At 36.9% G+C, this 22096-nt stretch overlaps 1 protein-coding gene across 1 annotated transcript in view; it reads right to left on the bottom strand.

The window, feature by feature from the left end:
* The window catches only part of SMCO2 (single-pass membrane protein with coiled-coil domains 2), a 49787-nt gene that overhangs the window by 5652 nt on the left and 22039 nt on the right, over positions 1-22096 (bottom strand). The window contains exons 7-10 of the mRNA XM_077170385.1: positions 11779-11869; positions 7368-7424; positions 5003-5059; positions 3781-3941 (exon numbers count right to left, since the gene is read on the bottom strand). Of these exons, the coding sequence (XP_077026500.1) occupies positions 3781-3941; positions 5003-5059; positions 7368-7424; positions 11779-11869 (366 nt within the window). The remainder of the gene's footprint in view (positions 1-3780; positions 3942-5002; positions 5060-7367; positions 7425-11778; positions 11870-22096) is intronic.

Here is a 22096-nt window from a genome sequence, read left to right as displayed (position 1 = left end):
GCCAGTACCACACCTTCATTACTGCAGCTTTTTGTAAGTTTTGACATTGGGGATTGTGAATCCTTCAACTTCATTGTTCTTTTTCAAGAATATTTTGGCTATTCTGAATCCCTTATATTTCCACATGAATTCTAGAATCAGCTTGTCAACTTCTGCAGAAAAATGGGACAGCTTAGATTTTGATAGAGATTGCACTGAATCTGTAGATCAGTTTTGGAAGTATTGCTATCTTAATATTAAGTTCTCCAAATCCATGAACATATAATGCCTTTCCATTTATTTAGGTATTTAACTTATTATAATGTTGTTTTATAGTTTTTAATGTTCTAGTTTTACATTTGTTTTGTTAAATGTATACCTGTGGAGTTTGTTCTTTTTGATACTATTCTAAAAAGAATTTTTTTCTTAATTTCATTTTTGAATTGTTCATTGCTAGTGTACAGAAAGACACTGATTTTTGTATATTGATTTTGTATCCTGCAACTTTGCCAAATTCATTTATTAGTTCTAACTTTTTTTAGCAGATTTTCTTGGGTTTTGTATGTACAAAATAGTGGCATGCAGAAATAGAAATAGTTTTACTTCTTCCTTTCAAAAATGAATGCATTTTATTTCTTTACCTTCCTTAATTGCCATTGCTAAACCTCCAGTTCAATGTTGACTAGAAGTGGCAAGAGCAGACATCCTTGTCTTTTTTTTTTATCTTGGAGGGAAAGCTTTCAGCCTTTCCACATTAAGTATTACGTTAGCTGAGAGTTTTAAAAATAAATGCCATTGGCGTCCTGGGAAGATGGCGGAATAGGATAGAATGAGTTCAATCCTGCTCCAAAGAAACATTAGAGAAGGGATGGGAGGGCGACTGAGACAGTGATTCCAGAGTGTAACTGACCTGGGAGAATTTTCTGCACGTAGGGCGGCCCTGGTTGCAAAAACTGATGAACTGAGAAGCAGAGAACCAGAGATGTCTGGCAGGTGCAAACAGCCTAATGCAGAAGTCTGGAGCCCTCAGGAGCGCACAGATGAGAAGACAAGGACTAAGAAGTAAGCCAAGCCGTGTTCCTTGAGCCAGTGCAGGCCAAGGACCCAAGACTCACCCCACGCTCCAGGCACTTGAACCCCGTCACCCGTCCCCATTCTCCACGCTCCAAGCACTCCCACCCCACCAATCCTTCGCATGTGTACCCGCCTCACACCCCTACACCAAGTGCAGCCAAACCCACCTCTCCTGCATCCTTCCCAAGCACTACCTCCCTGTCCATGCTCTCTGCAGGCTGAGCCAGCATAAAAACTGCAGGCACTCACCTCCATACCCAGACTACATCCACCCCCAGCCCACATGTCGCATAGCCCCACCCCCTCCACACCCCCTGAACTCTGCACAAGTGTATACTAGTTTACCACACTCTTAGAGCCATGCATATGCACGGCCCCCAGTCAAGCCCCCAAGTGCTGGGAAAGCGCTGACCTATGACCCACTGCCATAGCTCTGCTCATGAGCACAAAGGGCCCCTTGCCCTAGACCAGTGCACACCAGGGCCATGCTCCCCAGACGTGCACCTGCATAACATCCTCCCCAGCCACTGGGTGCCCATGTTCACAGGAACCAACGTAGCATCACCAACCTGCGCCTATTCCTGTGCTGCAATGCATCACCACATTGTTGTGTCCTGCCCTGTGCCCTGGATCCTACTACACATCCATCCTGCAAACACAAGGCTTTAGACTACAGAAAGAAATAAACTTCTAAAGTAAATCAATCAAGTATTTACATACTGCAAAAACAAAAGAAGATGACTAAGCACAGTACAACACTAACAGATATAGCCCAGTCTAATGACCAAATTAAAACTCCAGAGTAATTCATAACACAGAGGTAAGGAAGACATTGTCTTTATTTTAGAACCACACATATTCTTTGAGATCAAAGAAAGAAAGGCTTATCTGGTCTGCAACCTAAATTTTCTGTAGTACATAATCTAACTCAACCTATCTTTATAGTTCATTTGAACAACTGAAACACAGGAAGCGCAGAATAAGAAAGAGATCCTTTAATCCTGTATAGATGATTGTAATGCCTGGATACATCCTAGAGCATATTGAACAGATAATCAAATAGTATTGGTAAAGTCCTTTGAGGGATGGGAGAAAAAAATATGGAACTATTAAACTTTACCATCAGGGAATCCTTTAGGGACATTCAGATCAATAGTCCTTGATCTTGAGACTTACTCTTGTGAAGCTTATGTAGCTAGCGGAGAAGCTTATGTAGCTAGCAGAGAAGCTTAGTCATAGGTATGACTAAGAGTTACTTCTAGAGGATCTCTTTTGTTGCTCAGATGTGGCCTCACTCTCTCTAAGCCCAACTCTGCAAGTGAAATCATTGCCTTCCCCCCTTTGTTGGACATGACATCCAGGAGCAAAAGTCTTCCTGGAGATATGGGAGATGACTCCCAGGTATGAATCCAGCCCTGACACCATGGGATCAACAATTCTATCCTGACCAAAAGGGGGAAAAGAACTGTAACTAATAAAGTATCAGTAGAATCAAGAGGCTACTTTGGAGGTTACTCTTAAGCAAGCTTCACTTAGACATTGCCATCTATCATAACTTGCCCAACCCCAACCAGGACCATTCCAGCCAATCCTGAAGAACACCTAGGGCAATATATAAGATTCTGCAAAGGTTCCATGCACTAGGTTAACTTTCCAGAAACCTACAACCTCCAGATGAGTCCTTGGACTAGATAATTCCTGAAACCTAGAGGGCCCAGCCTCTCCAGAACATCAGACACTTCTATCTCCCTACCCCATATTATTGACAGACCCTTACAACATGAAAAGTTAGAGTGCTATAGCCTAATACCCTTAAAGAGAGGGATGGAAAGATCAAAGGTGATGGTGGAGTTATACAGAGAAGATAGGATTTAACAAATGAATATGATTGCTGAATCATTAAATTGATGTCTCTTGTAGTCTCCAGTATCTTAGAGAAGCTAGAAGTAAAAACCTAAAATGGTGGAATTGTAAGCCATGCCAAAGTCTGAAATCTGTTCTACAACTAATTGTTGTGCTGTGCTTTGAAATTTATTGCTCTTTTGCATATGTTATTTTTCACAAAAAAGAAAAAAAAAGTCAATTGTGATGATAAAAAAATATTTATTACTTTTAGACTCCTGTATTCTGGAGCAGCTAGAAGGAAAAATCTGAGAGGATCATATGGTAGCCCATGACAAACTCTGGGCTACCACTGTCCTGTAACTACTTATTGAAGAGTGCCTTGAAAACTATTGCTTTTTTCTTTCTTTGCTTTGTATATATGCTGTATTATGCAATAAAAATGTTAAAAATAAGTAAATAAATGCCATTTATCAGGTTAAGGAAATTCATTTCTATTCCTATTTTCTTGGGTGTTTTTATCATAAAAAGGGGTTGGATATTGTCAAGAGACTTTGAGATGACTGTAGTTTTTGTTCTTTTTCCTATTAATATGGTATATTACATTGGCATATGATGTATGTAACTATTATAGTTTGCAGTCACCATCCTTTAGGATTTGTGTATGTGTATGAAAGCAATCTGTATTTATACAAATTTATATCTGAAATAAGAAAAATACTATGATTCCAATAAACAAATAGATTTTTCAAGAATTTGAGTAGATAATTTACAAAAGAGGTTAAAACAAGTTTCTAGTCAATAGAGGAGGATGTTCAATCTTCCTCTAGTCTGCACATTTTGGGATGTTTGTCCAGTCCATATTGGCCTCTTTCTCTAACTTACCACACTGTAACACTAGGAGGAGAGTTTTCCACTAAAGGGGGTGGTGGAGCCTGAGCAAGCAGCGGCTGTATTTCTTCAATACTCATTTCTCCAGGACTAGAAGAATCTGTTTTCCTTTCTTGCATTTGGTACTTCCCCAGAGTCATGTCCTTGCAAAAGTTCTTAAGAAAAAAGAGCAATCAACTATTTTAAAATCACAACGATTCTAGATGCCTGCCAGTCTTCTCATAGACAATGCAGAGTGATTTTCATCCACAGCACTTCAGGGGCCTGCACTACAAATCCTTACTGTGTAAGTCCCATGAGGGACTTAGCATGACCATGAGGTCATTAGCAGATGCATGCTTGCCTAACAGAAGGAGACTTACACATTCGCAAAGTAAGGGAGCCCCATGGTAAGAAAGTAAATGAAACCCACAGGCTAATCTTTAACTACTGGATTCTACATTTAGGAAGATGATTATCTTCATGCTGAACTCATATATTCAATTTTTTCATTTTGCAAAAAAAAATGTATTGAGTTTTCTACTGCCTACTAGCAGTGTTCTAGGATACAGGGGTTAATAGAATAAACAAGGAGCATGCATCCTAGTGTGTGTGCAGTTGTAGAGGATGAGGAAAAGGCAATAAACAATTAAACATATATATATATATTAGATATTAAAAGCTGAGATACATACCAAAATGGAAACAAATAGTATGAAGCAATTAGCTGAGATTTGGTGGTGAGGACATTTACCCTAACTAGATGGAATGATTAGGCATCTCTGAGCAAGTGACAGTTAGGTAGATGCATGATTTCATTCATTGTTTCATTTATTCATTCACCTTTATCTCAATGTTAGGAACTCAGGGAGTTCAGAGATGGAGTCATTTTTTAGTTGGGGAAGATTAGTGGAGGTCTGGAGGAATAGATGACCTTTGAGCTAAGCCTTGAAGAACCGGTAATATGTAGACATAAAGAATAAGCTCCAGATGGAGGGAGGTGACGGTGAAGGAGGTCAGGGAGAGAGGAGTCTGAGAGTTTGGGAGTATACCAGAATTATGAGCTGTTCCCTTGACCTAAAACAGAATGCCAGGAGAAAGAGATTTAGGGTGATAAGGCTAGAAAGAAACCAGTTTGTGAAGAACCTCAACCTCTAGGGAAAGAAATACCCCTGGTTTTAAATGTAATTCCTTTCACTTTATCATCATTCGAACTTGTGTAACTGTGAAATATTACCTCCACTCTCTCGATGAGTTTCTCCTTTAATTCATGAACTTCATTACAAGCATCTGCCTGAAAAGACACCCACAATTGTGGGGAAAATGAAAATTACATTTTACTAGTTTATACAATAAAATCTCACTCATTTTGACACCACTTATTTAGATAGTAGCTTTGCTGAACTTTAATTTTACTCAGTAAAATCTCTTGTAGAGAAATTCATAGTGTAATCATGATCAATTACAGAATGAATCATCAAAAGATTAATAGAAGAATTATTCATACTTTATTAGTACACATTTACAGAATAGTAGCTAATTATAAATCATCTTACTCTCAATTCATTTCTCCATTTTTGCTCCTGAAAAAACTTCCACAAAGGCACTATTTGGAGCAATAGATTCCACAGCATGTTTCTGAGAAAACAAGATGCTGGTACTTCTTCTAAATCTTCTAAAATTTATAATTTATAAATGTAAGTTCTCACTATGTTATTATGAACATTTGTCACCCCCACCGCCACCTCCTCTAATTTAGCAAAAGATCTGCCCACAAGAGGGGTCTGGCTCCTCATGTACTTCCCATGTCTCCTATAGATTGTCTGTTAGAAATAACAGATGGTCTCAGATGGTTCTATCAGTAAGAACAAGACAAAGGATGAAAGCAAAGCATCCCCTTCTAAGACATGAACTCCAATTGCACATATGTCAGGAGTAAATAATGCTTTAAAGGTTCTTAAATGATTTGTCCCATAGCAGACTTGCAGGATATCTTAAAAAGCAGAGCAATCCAACACAGCAAGCAAAGTCACTGCCCTCCCCCTCTACTGGGACATGACTCCCAGGGGTGTAAACTCCCTGGCAATGTGGGACAGAAATCCTAGGATGAGCTGAGACTCGGCATCAAGGGATTAAGAAAACCTTCTCGACCCAAAGAGGGAAAAGAGAAATGATACGAAATAAAGTGTTCAGTGGCTGAGAGATTTCAAACAGATTCACGAGGTTATCCTGGAGGTTATTCTTATGCATTATATAGATATCCCCATTTTAGTTTACGGTGTATTTGAGTGGCTAGAGGGAAGTGCCTGAAACTGTAGAGTTGTGTTCCAGTAGCCATGTTTCTTGAAGATGATTGAATAATGATACAGCTTTCGCAATGTGACTGTGTGATTGTGAAAACCTTGTGTTGAAGCTCCTTTTATCTACAGTATGGACAGATGAGTTAAAAATATGGATAAAAAATAAATAATAGTGAAACAAATGTTAAAATAAATTGAATAGGTTGAAATACTAGTGATAATGAAAGGGGATGGTAAGGGATATAGAAATAAAATAGAGGGAACAAAGGTTAAAATAAACTGAGTAGATGGAAATACTAATGGTCAATGACAGGGCGGGGTAAGGGATATGGTATGTATGAGTTTTTTCATCTTATTTCTTTTTCTGGGGTGATGCAAATGTTCTAAGAAATGATCATGGTGATGTACATACAACTATGTGATGATATTGTGAGCCATTGATTGTACACCAAGTATGGAATGTTTGTATGTTAAGAATGTATTTGTATGTTGTTTTGTCAATAAAAATATTTTTTAAAAGCAGAGCTATAGCCAGAAGAACGGCATACTGGGATTCAAGAAAGATGGGTTCTAGCAAATGCCATTTCTAGAAGTTGATTCTTAGAGAAATACTTTAAAAACAAACAAAGAAATGGATGTTTGAGGTAAATATCTATTATAAAGCCCCAAATGTTAAAAAAATTTAATAAATCCAAAAATCATTAATCATCACTGCATTATATGGCAGTGAAAATAAAAAGGTAAAATAACATCTACTGGCTGAGAAAACTGTTGAAGAAAAAAATGCTAAGTGAAAAAAGGAAGTTGCCAAACCACATATCATGATTCCCGCAAAAACAATAACAGCAATATGTAAATATATGTATAGAAAAATCTGAAAGAATATAATAAAGTGTTCATGGTGTTTCTCTTTGAGGGAGTGGGATTATTTTTCATTTTTTATATGAATGAGTCCTAGGATATTTTAATTATTACAATAAGCATGCATTAACTTTTTAGAAGAAAAAAATATGTATACATGTATATCAGTAAGTTCCTTCCCAGGTCTAAATTTTTGAGTCTACCTTTATCTCAATGTGTAGAATGTTGTGGGAGTTGAAGATGGAGGCACTTTGTGGGTGGGGGTGATCAGGAGAGGTTTGGAAGAGCAGATGACATCTGAGCTAAGCCCTGAAATAATAGATAATATGCAGACATGAAGAACAAGCTCCAGATGGAGGGAGGAGGCCATTCACTGAAATTCTCTGAGATTTCTTTAAAGAACTGTCTTTCTTTCTTACTTGTAAAGCATTTTATCATCACCTGGACAAATTTGTTGTCCATATCTCCTAATTGCCTTTTAATTTTCGTGATCTTCTCCTATACAACAAAAGAATAAGGTTAAGTTGTAACGAATGAGGAGTGAAATTGAAACATAAAAAAATAAGATGATTCTTAGGAGAAACTTCATTCATGATCAAAAAAGTCTTCAGATTTAAGAGAAGCAATTTTCCCCATACTGTACTGGGTGCTGATCTCCAAAAAATCAACATTATATCAAATCAACAAGACATTATTGGTCATATCCTATGCAGGTGGCCATCGAACATGGCATTGTACTGGTTGGATACAAGTAATATGAGTCTTTACTCCAAAGGATTTTATAGCTGAATTGGGGAATGTATAGTCTACAACATTTTTTACCAAGTTCATACATCACCAGACAAATTGTGTGGTTCAATTATTTAGAACAGAGCTATGATAGGATAATCACATTTTATTTGATATACCAGTTTATTTCAATAGTAAACATCTTTGCATATTATATATCAAAGATAACTGTATCAAAAATAACTGTGATACGATTAAGTCTCAAAAGGTAAGTCTGGAGATTTACATGGAGATTTCAGAAAACTTTATGGACATGGGAACTTACAGCCTAGAGGCTACCTCAAGATTCCTTTCCTCAACTAAAAGGTCTTTTCAATTCATTTGTTCCTAGGTTTTAAAATACACAATTTTAACAATTTTTCCTCCTCCCTCTTTCATGCTTTTCTGAATTACTCCATTTCTTCATTAGGAATAAAAATATGCAATATTATTTTAACGTCATTAGCACTTATTTCTCCCTTAAATTTCCCACACTTATTTGCTGTTTCTATTATTTCCCTCTGTTTTCCTTTTTTGCTTTACCAAAGCAAACCTGAAACCCTTCCACTAACTTTGCCTCTTGCTTCTTTAACAGTTTATATTTAAAGTTCTTATTAATTTATATTACTGCATATGTGTCTGTGCAGTCTTTCCCATCAGCCTATAGGCATATTAGGACAGAGCTTGTGCCTTTTCTACTTTTTCAAAAAGTCAGGTTTATTGAAGTATAATTTACATATGGGAAAACTCACCCTTTTAAAGTGCCCAATTCTATGAAGTTTTAAAAATGCATCCTGCTCATATAACTACCACCACAACCAAGCTACAGAATATTTCAATCACCCCAAAAAGTTCCTCGTGCCCCTTGATCAAACCTCTCCTCCCTTTTCCTACCAGCCTCCCCAAACTGTGAATCTATTTTTGTTCCTTTAGCTTTGCCTTTTCCAGAATGTTACACAAATGGATTCATACAGCATGTAGTCTTTTGAGGCTGGCGTCTTTCACTGAGCATAAGGCATTTGCAATTCACTCATGATGTTCTGGACAGTTTTTCGTTTTTAAGCTCAGGTCTGTTTCTTTAATGTAAATACAAAGCAGAATGTCTTGAGTTTAGAGAATCTCCATACATATGCATTGCTTCCCCTTTCATATTACCCCAATCCCTTTCTTTCTTTTTTTTTTATTTCACTTTCATTTGTCTTTCCATCTCCTCTTTCTCCTCATTCTTTTGATATTAGTCCTTCCCTACTCTCATCACTTGCTGAAACCCACTTTCCTGTAATAACTCACAAGCTGACTTTTGGAGGACATTTCTAAAGACAGAATATTTCTTGGCCTCTGTCCTCTTCTCATTTTTCACAGTTTGCAATTTCTAAAGTCAAGGGCTAGTGAAACACACCCTTGACTTTTTTTTTTATTTTTTACTTTTTTTTATTGTAAAATTTAAATACATGCAAAGCAAATAGAGAAAAAAAAAAAAAAGAAAGAAATTTCAAAGTACACTTCAACAAGTAGTTACAGAACAGATCCCCGAGTCTATTATGGGCTACCATTCCACCATCTCAGATTTTTCCTTCTAGTAGCTCCAAAGCACTGGAGGAATATTAATACAGTGACTCAGCAGCCATGCTCGTTTGCTAAATCCCATTTTCTCTGTTAGACCTTCTTCTTTAATCCTTCTCCCAATCTATAGGGATCTTTGGACAATGCCTGTTCTGACTGTTTCATGTTGAGAAGGGGTGTTCACACTAAAAGATAGGGGGATGAAATTAATTGATAATCTTGGATTTTCAGGATTTACCTGACCTAGGAACCTCCAGGAATTATATGTTCCAGGAAGGCAAACCTAGTGCCTGAACCTTTAAACAGTCTCAGTTCAAGCCCTAGGTGTGTATCGGCAGGAGTGATGTTTGTTGGGGTTTAGCAAACCGTGGTAATTAGCACTATCTAATTGAAGCTTACATAAGAGTCGCCTCTTGGCTCCTTTTGATCTCTCTTGGCCACAGATGCCTTATTTTATTACACTTCTTTTCCCCACTTCAGTCAGGAAGGCATTGTCCCATGGTGCCAGAGCCAGGCTCACCCCCGGGAGTCACACCCCACATTGTCAGGGAGACTTTCACCCTGAATGGCTTGTACCACACAGTGGGGAGGGTAGCGATTTTCCTTGCCGAGCTGGGCTCAGAGAGAGGCCACACCTGAGCAACAAAGAAACAACTTTTAGCCTCATTATCAGCAGTCTTAGCTTCTCCCCTACAGAAATAAGTTTTATAAGAGCAAGCCTCAAAATCCAGGGCTTGGCATATTTTCTTGGGAGATCCCAATGTCTGAGAGTTTAATAGTTCCATATGTATATGGAAATAAATATATCCCCTCCACTCTGCCTTCAGACCCTCAAAGGACTCTACCAATACTTTTAAATTATCAGCCTACTATAGTTGAGGTGTATCTGGGTAGTACAATAAGCTATACAGAATTACAAGGCATCATTCCCGTTCTGGGCTCCAGGACTTTGGATTGTTAAATGAACTATCTCAAAAGATTGATTTAGATTATGTGTTACAGAAAATTTAGGTTCTAGGTATAATAAACCTGTCTGCCTTTGGTCTCATACAGCAGCTGAAGTTCTAGAGAACATACACTGTCGTCTTTTACTCTGTATTCTAATTTACCTTAGACCCAGCCAGATTGGCTCCATTTTTAAACTTTAATTGAGGCCTGATCTCTTTTTTGGTTATTTTAACTATTACTGTCCATAGCTATGCTAAGTCTCAGGGCAGCACTCCGTTTCTGGGGCTTACGCGTCAGAGCTACTCAAAGTTCCAGGGAAATACCAACTGATAGATCTATAGCTCAGCATCTCAGAATCTAGAAACAAATTTACAACTTCAGACTAAGTGTGGCTGCTGTAAGGACCCACAATCTAGGCTCCCATTCTCTTGTAAGTATTTTCTGAGAGACCTTAGCACATTTGCTCTTTTGTTTCTAGCTTATTTCGCACAACACATTGGCCCCAAGGCTTATGCAGTACGTCGCGTGCCTCTCCGTGTCCATCCTTGTTATAACCACACCATATTCATATCACTGCTCACCGTTGTGCTTCTCAGTCATTGCATCCTACGCGGCTTTTCTTTCTAACTAGCACAAAATGGGTTGCGATTTCAAAGTGTCAAACTAAAATTACAGTTAAAAGTATTTTTCCCTTGGTGATAAATCTGTGCTGATCCGTAGAAGGGTTTTAATGTAAGAAGGGTCAAATAAATATTACTTTCTTAAAACAAACAAACAAAAAAGGCATGTCTTACTCCCTTCCTTCTTACAATGCTGACAATTTAAAGTCTGTCTTGAGCCAAAGCAGAGGCTGGCAATTTCAGTGAAAGGAGATAGCTAGGCATGGACTTATTTCTTTTTTTAAGGGATTTTTTTCTTCGTAGGACTGAAGTTACAATAGAGGGAAAACACCCACAACAACAAACCAGCACTCAGGACTCTGGCGTCCAACTCTTGTCTAAGTTGGCCACTACCTTTCTACCCTTCAGCTCTAACAATTTATGTCTCTTCAAAAAAAAAAAGGAAAATGAAATGCTTTCCTGACAAGATCTCTAAGAAATGCAAGGAGATAAAAGAACAGGAAAATTCTGGAGACTACAAACCCACATGAGGATTCTTCATGAAGTCATCAAAGACCAGCATGAACATACATCTTATACTCTAACAGTACATTTCTCGACAAATATTTCCTGGATGTCTTCTCTGTACTGTGTGAGATGCTGGGACACAAAGATTAAAAAGATTGAGTGGCTCTCCTTTAAGGTACTCATCATTCCTTTCAGATGGCATGAAAATATAAACCTATCAAACTTGTCTGAGTTTCTGGGTAAACAGAAAAGTTTAGCCTTTGGTGTCATCAAAGTTTTTATAAAAGAGGGGATATGCAGGAGAACTGACCACCAGAGAGCACTCCTCCTTGAAATAAGAAGACAGGTCTTAATTCTCCTTATGACATGCTAAACAGCAGACGGGGCAGGCAGAGGCGGAAGAAGTTCCCACCTTCCAGATCGTCTTTTCCAAGCCTCCAGCTTACCTCGATGTTTGACCCCTGATCTGAGTCAAGGTCCTGGTGTGACTCCAGCCTTTCAATTTGGCCCTCCAGTGACATCACCTCATTTAATAAGCTGCAAACAAACCAAGAAATGAACTAAGTCCCACAGATAAAAAAAAAAATCACACCAAGGAGGAGATATTTTTGATCTTTTAAAAATGAAATGCTGTTAATGTATAAAAGGACTTTCTGATAGTGATTGTGTTTGTACAGGAAGTCATAAATGAAATTCAAGAAAGTAAAAAAGCACTCTAAGTAATCTAGATAATATGAAGAGATATAAGGCTTAACTGGGTACAGGAGCAGAATATTAATATGATTGAAATGGAAGGTTAGAGAAAATTTCTAGAAAAAAACATAGAAGACAATTTTGGGGACTTAGGACTAAGCAAAGTGTTTTTAAACTTCACACCTGTCATATGATTCATAAGAGGAACAGTTGATAGATTGGATCTCATTAAAATTAAAATGTTTGCTTAGTAAAAGATCTTGCTAAAAATATGAAAAGATAAATTGCAGTCTGGGAGGAAATAAGTTGCATATCAGATATTAGGCAAAGGCCTTATATTTTGAAATATATAAAGGACTCTCAAAACTCAATATTATAAAAAGAACAATCCAATTAGAAAATGGGTAAAAGACATGAACAGACATTTCCCCAAAGGGGAAACACTTGAAAAGATGCTCAACATCATTAGCCATTAGAGAAATGCAAATTAAAATTACAGTGAAATATCACTACACTTACCAGAAAGGCTAAAATGAAAAATAGAGACAATATCAAATGTTTGTCAGGGATATAGACAAACTGGATTACTCATGCATTGCAATGGGAATATAAAATGGTGCGACCACTCTGGAAAATAGTTTGGCAGTTCCAATCAAAACTAAAAATGCACTTACCTAAGGATCCAGCAATTTCACTCTTGGGCAATGATCCCAAATAATAATGATTTATTTCACACAGAAACTTGTACATGGACATTCACGAAGTTTTATTCATAATAGCTAAAAACTAGAGACTACCTAATTGTTCTTCAGTAAATGAATGGCTAAACAAACTATGATACATGCACACCACAGAAAATGATTCAGCCATAAAAGGGAAGAAACAATTGGTACGTGCAACAACTTGGATGAGCCTTAAGGAAATTTTGCAAGTGAAAAAAGCCAATCTCAAAAGGATACATACTGCATGATACTTTTTATGTAACATTTATGAAATAATGTAATTATAGAAATATAGAAGAGAGTAGTGGCTATCATGATTTAGGGTTGGGGGTACTGGTGTGGCCTGAGAGGGGCTATAAAAGGAATCTTATGATGGTGGTACGTTAGAGGATCTTGATTGTGGTGGCGGTTATACAAGGCTACATATGTGCAATTTTATTGATTGTACCATCTCTTGTTTGTCAATTTCTTGGTTTTGAAGGTTTACTATAGTTGCACAAGATGTAATCATTGGGGGAGGCCAAAGGAAGCATGCATAGGACTTCTCTGTATGTTTATTTTCAACTTGCTCTAAATATATAATTATTTCAAAATAAGAAGTTAAAAATAAAAATGTAGATTAAAAAAGGGGGGGTTGCAGGAGAGAAAAAATGAAAAAAATAAAATTAGTAAAAAAGATAAAACTGGCTAGATTCACATTCATCGTCCAAGGTTTTGGTCTACAGATCTCTGCCAAATGTAAAGGCCTATGGCCCAAACACTTTACAAAATTAATTCAGGAAATATTTGTTCAGCATTTACCATTTGCCAGGTATTATGCTGAGTACTGGTTAGTATAATAGAGAACAATGCAGGCAAAATCCTTGCCCTACTGGAGTTTATATTCTAATGGAGGAGGCAGACAAATGTATAAAATTAGAATGTTAGTAATGTTTGAGTACTTCTGATTCCAATCAAGATGAGGTAACAGGGACTAGATCTACTCTCCCACCTTACATAATTAAAACATTGAAAAAGCAAACAAAATAATGGCTTTTACACACTGTAATAACAGGCAGTACAGGAAAATGATACCTCAGAGATGATATTATCTGATGATCTGTATGACTACTTCAGCTTACTGGCTGGAGAAATTTCCAGGCTTCAACGCACAGAAGCAAAATTCAGGAGAAGCCTAGTGGTATTCCTGAGTTGAGAAGATAGAGTTGGTATTTGGGGAGGCCAATGGTGTACCACATTTGTATAGCAGAGTACCATAGAGGAGAGAGCTGCACAGAAAAAGAGCTCCAGAGATCTGCAGAGTATTTCATTTGAGTCTTCAGCTGAACACTGATCATCATGCATGTTTGATGAAGCTACTCAAGATGGCAAAAAGCCCACCAGATTGGAGTGGATGGAACAATCTCAAACACTCATATGAAACCAAGAACAATTAGTGTTCATTTCAGCCAGAGTGGAAAAACCATGCAATACACAGGTATTATGTGCACACTGGCCTGAGAAGGGCATTTCTTCAGTGGTGAGGCATGGTCTTATCTAACAAAGAGTCAAGTCTTGGTAGAATCAAACTGTTTCTAAGAAATATAACTATATATCAGTTATATATATATCTCAAGAATTATTCAGCACAAAACAAGGTAAAATTCACAATGTCTGGCATTCAATAAAAAATTTCTAGGCATGCAAAGAAGCAGGAAAATACAGCTTTTTAGGAGGTGAAAAACCAATCAATAGAGAAAGTTTCAGAAATGCCTACAAATGATAGAACTCGTAGATGAGGATATTTAAAAAGGTAACTGCATTTTATTTTCCAAGAAAGTAGAGAAAACATGAGCATATTAAGGAGAGATACAAAAAGACCTAAATCAAACTTCTAGACAGTCAAACTAAAATATCTGAGATGAAAAATATACTGGATAGGATTAACAGCACATTAGACACTGCAGGAAAAAAAGATTAGTGAATTTGAAGACATAACAATAGAAGTTATTCAAAATAAAACACAGAGAGTAAAAAAGTCTGAGAAAAAAAACAGAGTATCAGTGAGTCATGGGTAAACCTAAAGTAGCCTAATATATGTGCAATTGAAAACCTTGAAAGGAAAATATGGAAAAGAAAAAATTATTTGAAGACATAACAGTTAAAGTTTTTCCAAATTTGATTCTAAAAACCTATAAACTTACAGTTATGAAGCTCAATAGAATCTACACAAAAGAAAAATGAAGAGAACTACACCAAACCTCACCATAATCAAATTGATTAAAGGCAGTGATGAGGAAGTCTTGAAAACAAGCAAGAGCAGGGGGCAGGTAGGTGCAGAAGACACATTATTTATAGAGAAATACAGATAAGAATGATGGTTAATTTATTCTTAGAAACAATGGAAGCCAAAATTCAGCAACATCTTTCAAGTACTGGAAAAAAAACAAAACCTAACAGAACAAAATCTATCAGCCTAGAGCTCTATACCCCGCAAAATGTCTTTAAAAAATGAAGGTCCCCAATACATTCCAGAGTATTTTAGGCAAAAAACAGAAAAGTATTTGCAAAGTTCCCTTGAAGGACTGGGAGGAAATTTGGAAATTTTAAATTTCTCCCTGGGGAATTCCTGATAGTCTCACAAGTGTTAGGGACTAATAAGTCAAGCCTTCAATCTTGGGGTTTGCCCTTATAAAACTTATTCCTGCAAAGGAGTAGCTAAGCCTACTTATAATTATGCCTAAGAGTCATGCCCAGAGAACTTCTTTTGTTCCTTAGATATGGCCATTCTGTCTCTAAGCCAACTCTGTAGCTAAACTTAATACCCATCCCACTATGAGGGACATGACTCTCAGGAGTATAAATCGCCCTGGCAATCTGGAACATGACTCTCAGGGATGAGCCTGGCCCCGGCATCATGGGATTGAGAATGTCTTCTTGACCAAATGGGGAGAAAGAAATGAAATAAAAAGTTTCAGTGGCTAAGAGATTTTGAATAGAGTTGAGAGGTCATTCTGGAGGTTACTCTTATACAAGTTTCAGCGAGACTGCAAACTGCTAAAGCATGCCAAGCCCCAACCAACAGTATTCCTGAAAACCCCAAAGAATACCCTGGGCTCTGGTTAACACTCTCTATATGTTTTACCCAGTAAGTTTATTTTTTTTCAGAAACCTTAGACTGCCAGATTGTTCCTATGCCAGATAAGCTTTGAAACACAGAGGCACCAATCATTCTAAGAACATCCACCAGTTTAATTCCTCTACCCCATAAGGTTGACACCTCTTTCCAGCATGAAGAAGTTAAAATGGTCATTGCCCAGATATCCCTGAAGATTTAGAGAATGATCAAATGGGAGGGAGGAGGTGTAATGGGGAAATTCAGATTTAACAAATGATTATGATTACTGACTCACCATATAGATATTTCTTTTCAGTTTCTGGGGTATTCAAATAGCTAGAAAGAAATATTGGAAATTGTTGAGCTGTAATCCAAGTAGCCCTGATCTTTGAAAATGACTATATAGCTGCATAGTGAAAAAAAAAAAGGTCAGTTGCCCCTGTGGGAGGGGGAAGAATGAAGGTGAAATCCAGGCTTTTTCAGATGTGAAAAGCTGAAAGACTACATCACCATGAGAACTGTATTACAAAAAATATTTTTAAAGCTTTTCAGGCAGAATGAAAATGATACCAGATGAAAATCTGTATCTCCACCAAGGAATGTAAAGCACTGAAAATGGTAAATATGTGACTAAATATAACTCTTTTTTGTTTAATCTTTAAAAGTCACTTTAAAGATAGTTAACTGGGGTGCATGGGTGGTTCGGTGACAAAACGCATGCCAGCCGTATGGGAGACCCGGGTTTGATTCCTGCCCCACGAAACACCTTCCCCGCCCCTCCCCCCACAAAGACAGTTAACCGCTTAAAGCAGAAAACAATGTCTCCATATTGTGGGACCTATGACAAATGTAGAAGTAGATGTGTGAAAACAATAATGCAAAGGCAAGAGGAGAGAAATGGAAGTATACCATATACCAAGTGGTAAAATATTATTTGAAGTAGATTTTGGTAATGTAAAGAATTATTCTTTATGAAATGTCCATCAAGAGACAAATGGACAAGCAAAATGCGGTATATTTATACAGTGGAATATTATTCAGCCATATAAAGGAAATGAGTACTGATTCATCCTACAATACAGATGAACATTGAAAACATTATGCTAAGTGAAAAGATCTAGTTGGAAAAAAAAATAAACTACATACTACGTGATTCCACACACAGGAAAGATCAAAACGGGGAAAGCTAGAGAGATAGAAAGTAGGCTGGCGGCCTGGGGAATGAAAGGCTATGGGGGTGACAGCTAAAGGATGTAGGGTGTCTTCTTGAGGCAATGAATATGTTCTAAAATTGAAGTGGTGATGGTTGCATACATCTGTGAATACACTAAAAGCCAATGAATTCTACAATATTTAAGGTTGAATTGTACGGAATGTAAATTATATCATAATAAACTTGTTAAAAAAAGAATAATTCTATATAAACACCAAAGCAACCATTTAGGAAAAAAAAGATAGATAGAGCTAATAATCCAGAAAAGGACATAAAATGAAACCCAAAAATATATTAAATCAAAAAGCAGGCAGATAAAGGGGGAAAATTGAAACCAACAGCAGATGGGACAAATGGAAAAAAATAGCAAGATAGTAAATTTAAACTCAGTCATATCAATAATGGCAATAAATGTAAAGGCTTAAGCACTCCAATTATAAAACAGATAGTCAGAAAGGATGAGAAAACAACATTTAACTCTACACTACCTGTAAAAAACTATTTTAAATATAAAGCTAAAAATAGGTTAAAAGTGCAACATTAGAAGGAAATGTACCGTAATAGCACTAATTAAAAAAACAAACTGGAGTGGCTAATTAATATCAGAGAAGAATATTTCCAGGAAAAGAATATGACCAGGGATAAAAAAGATAATTTATGATGATTATAGGGTTAATTTGTCAAAAAGACATAGTAGTTGCAAATATTTATGCATCTGAAAACAGAGTTTCAAAATAGATGCAAAAACTGATAGAACTGAGAGGAGAAGTAGACACATCTACAATTATAATTTGAGATTTCAATACATATCTCTCAATAATCTATAGAAGTAGACAAAATCAGTAAGTAAATGGAAGACTTGAATACAACTATCAATCAACTTGGCCTAATTTATATTTGTAGAATGCTCTACCCAACAACGATATAATATACACAGTGCACACAGATATGAAAATAGACCCTAACCTGAGCCATAGAACAAGATTCAATAAATTCAAAAGTAGGCAAACCATACAAATTTTGTTCTCTGGCCACAATGGAATGACAAGTCAATTAACAAAAGGAAATCTGGAAAATCCCTAAATATTTGGAAACTAATTAATATATTTCAAATAATCCATGGGTCAAAGAAAAAATCAAAGGGGAAACTGGGATGAATTTTCAATCAAATGAAAATGAAAACACAAGAGTATCTAAATTTGTCGGATGTGCTAAAGCAGTTTTTAGAGGGAAATTTAGATCACTAAATGCCATTATCAGGAAAAGATGAAAGATCTTTCCATGACCCAAATGTTCACCTTATGAAATTAGGAAAAGTAGAGCAAATTAAACCCAAAGCAAGTGGAAGAGTGAAAATAATAAAAATAAGATCAGAAATGAATGAGAACTTTTTTAAAAAAACAGAAAAATTGAGAAAATCAATGGAATCAAAAGTTGGTTCCTTCAGAAAACCAGTAAAATGTATAGTTGTCTATCTAGACTGATACATGGAAAAAAAGAGAAGATACAAACTACCAATTTCAGGAATGAGAGAAAGGACCTCAATACAGTACCTAAAGACATTTAAAAATACAAGGGAATATTATATTATAAATGACTGTTTGCCAATAAATTAGGCAACTTACATGAAATGCACAAATTCCTTCAAAGACACAAACTACCCACTAAAGTTCATTAGAGTTAGATATATTGATTGAGAAAGTCTTCTTGACCAAAAGGCAGAAGAGAAATTAAAATAAAGTTTCGGTGGCTGAGAGACTTGAAATAGAGTCGAAGGGTCATATTGGAGGTTATTTTTATGCATCATATAGATATCCTCAAATACTTCTGTTGAATTGTAATCCAGTAGCCCTGATTCTTGAAGATGATGTTATAACTATGTAGCTTTTACACTGTGACTGTGTAATTGTGAAAACCTTATGACTGATAATCCCTTTATCCAGTGTATGGACAGATGAGTGAAAAAATAAGGACAAAAATAAATAAATAATAGGGTAGATAAGGGGTAAGGGACATTTTGGGTGTTCTTTTTTATACTTTCATTCTTATTCATATTTTCTTTTGGAGTAATAAAAATTTTCACAAACTGTGGTACACAGCAATATGATGATACCGTGAACCACTGGTTGTACACTTTGGATGATTATATGACACGTGAATATATCTCAATAAAATTGCATTAAAAAAAAGAGTGTTTGAGTAGCCCTAAATGTTTATTGAAGAAATTGAATTTGAAGTTAAAAATCTTACCACCAAGAAATCTCCAAGGCATCTGGCTTCCCTTGGTGATTCCGGCAAAATTCAAGGAAGAAATTATAACAATTCTACACAAACTCATTCAGAAAATTAAAGAGGTAGGAGCACCTCCCAACTTGTTCTAGAGGCAAATCTTATTCTGATATAAAAACTGTATTTTACAAGAAAAGAAAGCCATTGACTACTGTTCTAGTTTACAAGCTGCTGGAATGCAATAAACCAGAAATGGAATGGCTTTTAAAATGGGGAATTTATTAAGTTGCAAGTTTGCATATTCTAAGACCACAAAAATGTCCAAATTAAAGCAAGGCATTTTTATAAATGTCCAATCTAAGGCATCCAGGGAAAGATACCTTAGTTTAAGAAGGCCGATGACATTCAGGGTTTCTCTTTTAACTGGAAAGGCACATGGCAAACATGGCGACATCTGCTAGCTTTCTCTCCAGGCTTCTTGTTTCATGACTCTCTCCCGGGAATGTTTTCCTTCTTCGTCTCCAAAGGTCTCTGGTTGTGTGGGCTCTAAAGCTTTTTCCAAAATGGTTCCCTTTTAAAGGGCTCCAGTAAGCAATCCCACCTTGAATGGGTGAAAACACATCTCCATGGAAACCATCTGATCAAAAATTACCACCCACAATTGGGTGGGTCACATGTTCATGGAAATAACAGAAAAAGATGCCACCAGCAATACTGAATGAGAATTAAAGGACATGGCTTTTCCGGAGTACATAATATCTTCAAACCAGCACAACCACTATCTCTCATTTATATAGATGCAAAATTTTAATTTTAGCACACTAATTCCAAAAACAAATAGAAAGGATAATACAGCATTAACCAAATAGTGTTTATTCTGGGAATGCAAGCCGGCTTTAGCATTCAAAAATCATTCATTGTAATCCACTTTATCACTATTTGTCTAAAAACAAACATACAGACAAAAAAACGCATATGATCATTCCTCTATGTAGAAAAAGCTATTGAAAATTCACTGTACATCCCTGACTTAAAAAAAAAACAAAAAACCTCAGTAAACTACGAAGAGGAAACTTTCTCAATTTAATGAATGTGCATCTATTAAAAAGTGACAACTAATAGCATATTTAATATTTGAAGTACTTAATACTTTTAAACATGCTTTTCTTTTTTCTTTTTCATTTTTTTTTTACATGTGCAGGCACCGGGAATCAAACCCAGGTCCTCTGGCATGACAGGCAAGCATTCTTGCCTGCTGAGCCACCATGGCCTGCCCCAAACATGCTTTTCTTGTAAGACAGAACAAAGTAAGGTTTTCACTGTCAACTTTCCTATTCAACATCGTACTGGAGGTTCTAGCAATTATAATACAGTGACAAAAATAAGTAAAAGACATAAAGATCAGAAAGAAAGATATAAAACTATCTCTATTCAAAGATATAATTACTATGAAGGAGATCCCAAATAATCTACAAAATATACTGGAAGTAATGAGTTTAGCAAGTTCAGAGGACAAAAGGACACAGATACAGTTGCATTTCTACATATTAGCAACTAACTATTTAAATTTGAAAATTTTAAAGTACCATTTATAATAGCACCAAAAACCTAAATGACTTAAGGTATAAACCTAACAAAATATGTACAGTATGTGTAGCCCGAAAACTGCATATAACTGATGAAAGAAATCAAATACCTAAATAGATAGAGTACTACACCATATTCACAGACCTGAGGACTGAAGTGTTAAAAATGCTAATAATCTCCAAAACGATCTATGAATTCATTGCAGTACCAATCAAAATTACAGTAGGGATTTTGTGGGAAGGTGGGAGACTAAGAATCTCCAAGAATTAGTCCCTCCACCGAACAACTATTAAACAGGCAGCAACTGTCTGAATCAATGATTTAAAAATTCTGGAATCCAAAAGAACCCTCCGCAGCAACCTGGGAAGAGCAGAAGGAGGCTGGTAAATTACAGTAAATGCCAGCAAATTGCTCTCTCTGCATGGTGGTTCCTGTCACCCAGACCTCACTCTCACAGCCTGTAACAGTTGGATCCAGCTTCTGGCTTAGCTTGCTGATACCAGAGAGGATCATAAAAATCCACTTCTCCAAGATCAGGGGTGGGCATGGGCCAATCTCTGATCACTGCTTTAGATTAATTAATTTGGATCAGTGGGGTCCTGCCTCTGAGGATGGCCCTCATTCCAATTTTTGCTGGACCAAGGTGGTAGAGGAGGCTTAAAGAAGGTATACCCCTACAGAGCTGCAGACGACAGCTGAAGGGCTGAAGTTGCTGGGAAGTGACTGAGTCAAGAAAGCACAGTTTGTGGGGGCCATAGAGAAAGACCCTGGTGCCCTTTTTAGACCCTTACTCGCACCCTTCCCAGAGCAGTTTGGAGCTCTCTGTGGGTCGCTGGACTTGTTCCTGCTGTTAAAGACAGACTTGGAAAGCTCCTCTCCAGAGTGCCTCCATCCCAGAAATTGTCCTCTAGGCAAAAGCAACTTGACACAAGGAAAATACTGTAAGAAACAATGTACACAGATGGTCTCAGGTGAAGGCTTACCTCCTATAAGTCCAGCAGTGGAATGCCAAGAGAGGGAGAATTTCTCTCCTCTGGGAAGTAGAGGGGAAATTCACTAGCAAGTACAACTACAGGATAAGAAACAGGCCCAGAAAATGCAGGGAAGAAACTTCACAGTGTTTTTGCCTCGGGATGACCTTCCTGATAGGAAGACTGAACTCTGACAGAGATCACCAGAATACATAAGGCCATTTGGCAAAAATGGTGAAAGATGTTTTTTCT

The sequence above is a fragment of the Tamandua tetradactyla genome, chromosome 7, assembly GCF_023851605.1.
Source record: "Tamandua tetradactyla isolate mTamTet1 chromosome 7, mTamTet1.pri, whole genome shotgun sequence".
In the NCBI taxonomy this organism is placed as follows: Eukaryota; Metazoa; Chordata; class Mammalia; order Pilosa; family Myrmecophagidae; genus Tamandua; species Tamandua tetradactyla.
The sequence above is the reverse complement of the archived record's forward strand: the minus strand, read 5'-3'. Positions and strand labels throughout refer to the sequence as shown.